The sequence below is a fragment of the Poecilia formosa genome, unplaced genomic scaffold (genome assembly GCF_000485575.1).
Source record: "Poecilia formosa unplaced genomic scaffold, Poecilia_formosa-5.1.2 Scaffold713, whole genome shotgun sequence".
NCBI lineage: Eukaryota > Metazoa > Chordata > Actinopteri > Cyprinodontiformes > Poeciliidae > Poecilia > Poecilia formosa.
In genome coordinates, this window is record NW_006800652.1 from 136423 (window position 1) to 144594 (window position 8172).

General features: G+C 41.5%; 1 protein-coding gene across 1 annotated transcript; it reads left to right on the forward strand.

Moving 5' to 3' along the window:
- The first annotated feature begins 3509 nt into the window (after positions 1 to 3509).
- LOC103131058 (NACHT, LRR and PYD domains-containing protein 1b allele 3-like) lies at positions 3510 to 5975 on the forward strand. The gene has a single exon (XM_007542615.2). The coding sequence runs from the start codon at positions 4159 to 4161 to the stop codon at positions 5887 to 5889; it is 1731 nt and encodes a 576-aa protein (XP_007542677.2). The 5' UTR covers positions 3510 to 4158; the 3' UTR covers positions 5890 to 5975.
- Positions 5976 to 8172: the final 2197 nt, after the last annotated feature.

Below are 8172 nucleotides of genomic sequence, written 5' to 3' on the forward strand. Positions count from 1 at the left end.
CAGATCTTTGAACATTCATCTGTTAGGTTTTTATGAGTCCTGACTCAGTGTTAAGAAGCAACAAGATTTTCTTAAACGTTTAAGTTCTAGGATGTGTGTATGTGATCCTTTTGTTTGTGAAATGTTTGTTACCTTTTTGGGTGTGTCCTTGTGGCGGCCATCTTGGAACCTACTAAGGAGGAGGCCTGCCTCAAACCCAGCTCTTTTATAGAAAGGGCCATGTTTGCTGGAGTTTGATTGGCTGGGTTAATTGACAGCAGACAACAGTATATATAGAGACTGCTAGCTAGGAGACTGATGGGAAATCTGCCATTTTGTCTCGTGAGTGAACCATGCTGTGCTGAAGGAGGCCTATTAAATCACCTTTATTTATGGTACAGCCAACTTTGATGAGTTTTCCTTCCACACCTCTCAGTGCAACACTCAGATTGGATTGCTTCCTGTGGTGGTTCCAGCAGGACAGGGTTAAGTCCTCATGATTTCTGGGTTGTACCTGTGATTATTTGATCCTGTTTCACTGCCACTGTGTTTTATTTCTTTTAGGCAGGAAGGCCTCTGTTGTCTGGCATCTAGTCGATCAGAAAAGCTCAGCTTGATTGAATGTAGCCTGCTGTTTGTTCAGAGTTAAACATTAGTTTGTTTGTTTTCACAGTTTTGGGTCTGATTCTCTGTCAGCTGTTGACAGATTTAATGTGTCGAGCAAAGTCGAGCTCATCCCACTTCCCCATGCTGGAGATTTTAGTTTAATAATAATAAAGTTATCTTTAAAACTGATTACACAGGTGTTACGCCCCCAAGGTCTAGGGGTCCAGGAGCAGTAACATAAAATGTGTCCGGAGCGACAGTGTAAAGTAAAAATGATTTATTACAAAATAAAGTTTCACAAAACAATACAATTTAACCCAATTAACACAAAACAAAAGGGATTAACAAACTCAAGAATGTCAGGTGCAAATTAAAGTTACAAAAGTCCAAACAAGTCAATTCAAAGTAAACTCAAAATAAACCACAAAAGGAAAACAACGCAAAGAAAAACACACATACAAAGGGGAGGCTGCAGGGAGCCCACAGCCTCCCAAACACAGGCTGCTAACTCATACTTAACTGGAGCAAAATCAAAGTAACTAAACTGGACAAACAGGAACAGGCAAAGACCAAGCTGGCTTAAAACCTGCCTAAAGCAGTTGCAAACACCAAACAAGGGGGGACAGCTTCACAAAACCTCTTCCAACTAGCTGCCCCACTAGCGGAATGGACTCAGGAGCCTTTTATAGGGTGCAGGTGGGCCTAATCAACGTCTGATTGGCTTGACAATCCTCTGCTGGTCCAATGGTGTAGCTGCTTTCCTACAGCCTCCCGGCAGCCAATCAGGAAGGTGTGCTCTCACAGCTGAACCTGCATAACAANGATTGATGGAGTTACGGATTGATGGAGTTACGGATTGATGGAGTTACGGATTGAAGGAGTTACGGATTGATGGAGTTACGGATTGATGGAGGCTGCGGTGTGGGAGAACGCCTTAGAGGAAGATGCTGAAGGTACAAATAGATGAGTAATAAGAACGAATGAGGATGCCGAGTATAGATACATGAATCTGAACATAAATCTGTATATTTATGTTAAGTGGCTCTGGTTTTGAGGTTCTGGGGTAAAAACAAACATTTGGCCAATCAGCATTGCTGAGTTCATTGCTTTTGGCAGCTGGAAATGTTTTATCTACCATAGAAAATGACAGGAAGTCTGTATCACTATGGTGATGAAGTTGATAATGGCGAACAAGGGAAAGACCGAATTCTCCATCTTGTTTGACAAAACAGAGGATTTTGCAGCTGGCTGCTCAGCTTCTGTGTTTTAACAATTTTAGTTTCCATATTGCTCTGCTCTTTTCTGCTATTTACTTCCTCTGTTCATGATGTTCTGATCAGTTCTGAACTTTGTGGTTTACTTGATGGTTACGTTGCTCTGGTTAGCATAATGCTAATGCTGCTCTGAATAACTGTTTTCTTTTTTAAATGGCTAACAATGCTGATGCTCCTGTTGCCTTTCTAGTTTCTGCAACTGTTATGATGTTGACGTCTGGTTGGTATCTTGATGTTTGCGGGTCAGACGGCCCTTCAGACGCCATGATGGACAAGGAGGAGCTGAAGTTTTGTTTGCCGACTCAGATCTTTGAACATTCATCTGTTAGGTTTTTCTGAGTCTTGACTCAGTGTTAAGAAGCAATAAGATTTTCTTAAACGTTTAAGTTCTAGAATGTGTGTATGTGATCCTTTTGCTTGTGAAATGTTTGTTACCTTTTTGGGTGTGTCCTTGTGGCAGCCATCTTGGAACCTACTAAGGAGGAGGCCTGCCTCAAACCCAGCTCTTTTATAGAAGGAGTCATGTTTACTGGAGTTTGATTGGCTGGGCAGTTAATTGAGAAGGCGGGGACAACAGTATATATAGAGATTGCTAGCTAGGAGACTAAAAGACTGATGGGAAGTCTGCCATTTTGTCTCGTGAGTGAACCATGCTGTGCTGAAGGAGGCCTATTAAATCACCTTTATTTATGGTACAGCCAACTTTGATGAGTTTTCCTTCCACACCTCTCAGTGCAACACTCAGATTGGATTGCTTCCTGTGGTGGTTCCAGCAGGACAGGGTTAAGTCCTCTTGATTTCTGGGTTGTACCTGAGATTATTTGATCCTGTTTCACTGCCACTGTGTTTTATTTCTTTTAGGCAGGAAGGCCTCTGCTGTCTGGCATCTAGTCGATCAGAGAAGCTCAGCTTGATTGAATGTAGCCTGCTGTTTGTTCAGAGTTAAACATTAGTTTGTTTTCACAGTTTTGGGTCTGATTCTCTGTCAGCTGTTGACAGATTTAATGTTTAGACCTCACATTTTCTGCCTGAGCTCCTCTGTGCAGGTGTTGCAGATCTAGAGCACAGAGTTTAGAAAGTTTCTGCTTCTTCCTTTCGTTCTCGCTCTTCGTGTTCACTATCTGCCTCCTGATGCGTTTGGTGCATCAGGAGCCGTTTGGTGCCTCACCAAATGCACCAAACGGCATGCACCAAATGCACCAAACGGCTCCTGATGCATTTGGTGCATCAGGAGCCGTTTGGTGCATCAGGAGCTGTTTGGTGCATCAGGAGCCGTTTGGTGCATCAGGAGGCACCAAACGGCTCCTGGTGCGTTTGATGCAGGCCTCTTCTCACCTCATAATGAATGTTTGAGTTTGTCTTTATTTATTTTATGTAAGACAAGTTGTTGTTAGTACATTTACAACAACCTCAGCTGACCAAAGTGCTTCATAACAATCAGAAAATCACAGGAAGATTAATAAGGAAATGAAATTAAGTTTTATTTTAAAAATAAATAAATTCACAGCAAAAGACAAAGAAAATACAAATAAAAACCAAGACACTTAATTTTGGTTGCAGCATTTTCCCAAAAAAACTCAAATTTAATACATTTGTAAACGATGTAAAAAGGTCTTTGAACCTTTCTGTCTGGTTTTTAACACAAATGGATTTTTGTGTAAGAAAAAGTAAAGTGTTTATTATGAAAGTGAATTTGTTAAAATAAATCCTATTCAGGAACTTGCAGTTCAAACCAGCAGTTTCTTCCTCTAATGTGGCTTACTTGACCTTTGACCCCTCTGGTGGAAACTAAAGAATAATAATTTTTTTTTTTCCTTTTTGTTTAACGATGAAGAAAAATATTTGATTATTCTTGATGTTAGAAGTTTTGAACTCGAGATGTTAAATGTGGTCCAGATTCTGTAATAAGATGTAAAACATCAAATGTTTTTGATTCCTGGAGAACATTTTCAGTTTGTGTCTCATCATATCAAAGTCCCAGAGAGGACGGGTGGACACATTTGGACAGAGATGCAGGATTTCCAAATCTGTTCTTCATAAATAAGCAATAATTCACACATTAAACTTAAAATTAGATTTTATTTTCTTATATTTCGTCTTCTGACCATCTGGATGTGGAAATGACACGATGAAAATATTCATTTGGACAAAGATGATTTATGTTTCTCTCTCTTTTCTTTTCCCAGGTCCATTAACAGAGGAGCCTGAAAGAAGATGAGTGAATCATTTTTAAAATAATTCAAAGAAGAAATTCATATTCATCTGGATTCACTTATTGGACTTTCAAAGGAAAACAGTAATGCCTAAAACCAAAGACAAACGTGGAAACAGGTTCTCCTGGTTCTGTTGCTGCAAAACGGCAACAGAACCAGGAGAACCCATGACTGAAACATATTATGAGGCTTATGATGCACATTATAATTTAATTCCTCAAATTCGTTTCGCTACAGAATCATCATCTACATCAGAAATAAACTGGATTTATGATGAAGAGGATTCTGAACCAATATGTAGAGGAACTCGGTGTAAAAACGTAGCCTTTTCTAGAACGGTTCCACCAGGTCTTCTGTTTGAACTCGGATCTTTGGAAAACCATGAGCCCAGAGCTTTGCCTTGTTTAACCATGCTATCTGATACTGACTTAATCAGTGACCGGCAAAAGGATCCATTTCCTGAGATCAGCAGCAGAACCACATTAGACAGTGAAGTTGTGGAGATCGAACCAGCTGCTGATCAAACTCTCCCTGATGAAACTGAACCTCTGATCAGATCAGAAAACATCAAACCTGCTGAAACCCAGACGGCCGACCTCCATGAACAGCTACAAAACCTCGAGATAAATGAGAGGATAAAATCCTCCTCCTGTTTGTCTCAGAGCTGTCCATCATGCAGTCAGGATCCTCCGTTAGACGTCAGTATCTTACCCAGAGCTGCTAGTTTACCCACCATGAAGCTCCAAAGCAGCTCTGAGGAGTTCACTCCTGGTTTCTGTGGGGATCCAGATGATGAAAGCTGCTGGTTCCAGTGCTCCGGTCCAGGCCGGTACCAGTGCAGAGTGAGCGGCCTGGTGTTTGACATGACGGGAGGAGGAGACGTGTTTTACAGGGTGGTTCCCTGGAACAGGAGCTTACTGAGCCCACATGGCAAGAAGCCTGCAGGACCTCTGTTTGACATCAGCTGCCAGCAGCGGTCTGTGGCTCGGCTTCATCTGCCTCACTGTGAGGTCCGCTCCACAGGACGATGTCACTTCCTGTCAGTCGCTCACCTCCATGATGAAGGCGTGGAGTTTATCAGGCCTGAGAGGATCACAGAGACTCACATCGTCATCAGCATCACAGGGTTTTCTGCTTTTGGGAACGTCAAGGATGAAGATTCTCCTCCTGACCCGGTCCGAGCCTTGGTTCTGCTGTTCTACAAACCTCCAGCTGATCCTGATGTCACTTCCTTCCTCAATTTGTTGCTTCTTCCAGGGAATGTTGTGATCCGGGATTTGAAGCGGACCAGGAAGAAATTATTTGGACTGGAGACGTTCATAGATGCTCCTCCACACTGCAAACTGCGTCCAGAGGAGACCTACTCTCTGTCCACCAGTCCTGCAGGAGAATCGGTTCTGGTTCAGCCCACAGAAGCAGAGTTTGACCCAGAATCCTACAGCAGCTACTTCACCTCCATCCAGGTGATTTTCAGCAGCATCACTGGAAACATTAAGCTGAGCGTGAAGGAGAAGGAAACCTCCTGCTGCGCTTGGGAGAGACGTGTTTGTCTTTTAGCTCACAGAGTGAAACCGGGTCTGCCTTCTGACGAGCAGCTGAAGGAAACCCGGACCAGAATCATCGATGGGATTTCAGAACCGGTTCTGCAGAGTCTGCTGGACAAACTGCTGGAGAAAAAAGTCCTGAGTGATTCTGAGGCGGTGGAGGCGGAGAAGGTCAGAGGAGACAAAGGTCGAGTTTTAGTCGACACGGTGAGGAGGAAAGGAGCTGCTGCGAGTTCTGAGATGATCTGTTTCTCTGTAAACATGTGGGGCTGATCTGTGAGAAAGTGGAACCAAACCAGTAGGTGATAAACTGAAGGGGAAGATATGGAGTCATAAACCCAAAGACATGTCAGAAACTATTTATTATAAACCTATCCTTTAGGAATAAATCTGCTCTGTTACTGAAATGCTAAGAGCAAAAGAGACGCTTGCATCCCGTTTGTTTGTTTAAAAAAAAACAAACAAAAAAAAAACAATTTTTTTTTTGTTTTCTTTTCTTTTAATTTTCCTAGAAACGTAAACAAGCAAAGCTTAGCCTGGCGGCAGGGCTAGTAAAGCATGGCGGGCCGCCAGGCTTATAATACACTGGGGGAAACCCTGAATTATATTATGTGATTGATGCTTCCCTAATAAATTAGCCACAGTTACTGAAATCCCCATTTCCATTTCGTTCCTCTCTCTTATATATTTCCTTCTGTTTCCCCGCAATAAGAACAATCACCTGATGGACGTTTCCCTGTTATTTTAAACCGCTATCTAAACGAGTAATTCTCAACCTCATCCATCCATTTCCTGTACACTCTTGTCCCTTAAACTATTTTTTTCATCACATCCTGGGTCCGCTGCGTCCATCCCCACCATTCTCATCAACACATTTCATGACTCTGTTGGCTGAACTCATAGCATAGCTAAGACCTTAAAGCTGCAGCAGGTAATGTGTATAAAAATGTTTTTATATGTTAAAACTGTCACCATGTCATGACAGTAAGAGACAGATAATCTGTGAAAAGATCAATCTCCCCCATTTCTTACCTAAGCTGTAGGTAAATAGCTTGATAGCTGAAGAACAATACTGCAGCTTTAAGGCTAGTGGATTGTTAATTTTATTTTAAAAAATATTTATATTTTAGGACATTTTTGTTACATACTGCAGCTTTAAAGGCTCTATTTATTTGCCCCATTAGATTCTTGAGGATCACATAAAAACCTATGGCGGACCAGATTTGGTCCCCTGGCCTTGAGTTTGACACTTGTGTTGTTTTGTAATGTAACATGATAATTACACGTCTGTTTGGCTTTAAACTGTAGTTGTCATGTATGAATTTTGAGCATTTATGAGTAAACAATATAACACTGTAACAAAAATGTAAAAACATTTGTAAAATGTTCATTGATACTTTATAAATGATCAATAAATTCTGAATATGGAAGTTTATTAGTTGATGTTTTGGAAACACACACACCTACACATGCACACACGTTTGCGTGGCTATCTTTGTGGGGACTTTCCATTGACTTCCATTCATTTCTACAGCCTAAATCTACCATTTACCCTTTTCCATCACATACCTAACCCTAACCAACCAAAACTCAATTCACACCTTAGCCCTAAATCCCAAAAACAGGGTTTCCTCTTGTGGGGACCAGGCTCCGGTCCCCACAAGGAGCAATTGCTCCCCACAACGTGGTATATGTCAGGAAAATCGTCCCCACAAGGTATTACAAACAAACGTACACACACACACACACACACACACACACACACGCACGTACGCGCGCGCGCGCACACACACACACACACACACACACACACACCCCTTTAGGGCTGTCTGAAGTTTTCTTTGAATTCTGCTCTATTTGTATGAAATATCTACAGCACTTAAAAAGTAAGTGAGGATTTAGACCAAGTTTAATAGTGAAAAAGATGACAGAGTGAAATTAACTTGGCTTTATAATAAATCTTTTATAAATCAAATGTTTCGCAAATCACAAACTGCGTTCAAATAGTTGAGCTAGAATAATCTGGTTCAGCTTCGAAAAGTTTGGGTTTTGTAGTTTTTAAAGTAGAGATGATTAACGATGGTCAGGCGTTGCCCTGAGCCGTTTCCCCCATCAGGAGTAAACCTCAGTAGTCACACATTTCACTGTTATAGACGCTTCATTTAAGCTAACTCCACTCCGATACAATAAATGAACCCACGAAAACTGTTTGGGTGACTTGAGGAGGTTTGACTTACATTTCCTCATTTGCTCTGACTCGGCCGGGTCCTCTTCGTTATTCCTGAATGGTTTTTTTTCACAAGTTGCCTTTCAGTTGTTACAGAGAAACTGGTTGTTAACAGGGAACCGAACTAAAGACCCAGTACAAACTTCTGACCTAAAGAATGAATCATTGGATAAATGTAGGTAGTTTTAAAGGGAAATAAAGCAGGGCGTTACATAACGCTTCCTCCTCTGTTTCTCTCGGTTTACTGATAGATTACTAGTTTAATAAAAATGCGCATACTGCCCCCTACTGTACAAGTGTAAAACTTCACTTCATCATCATCCTAAAGT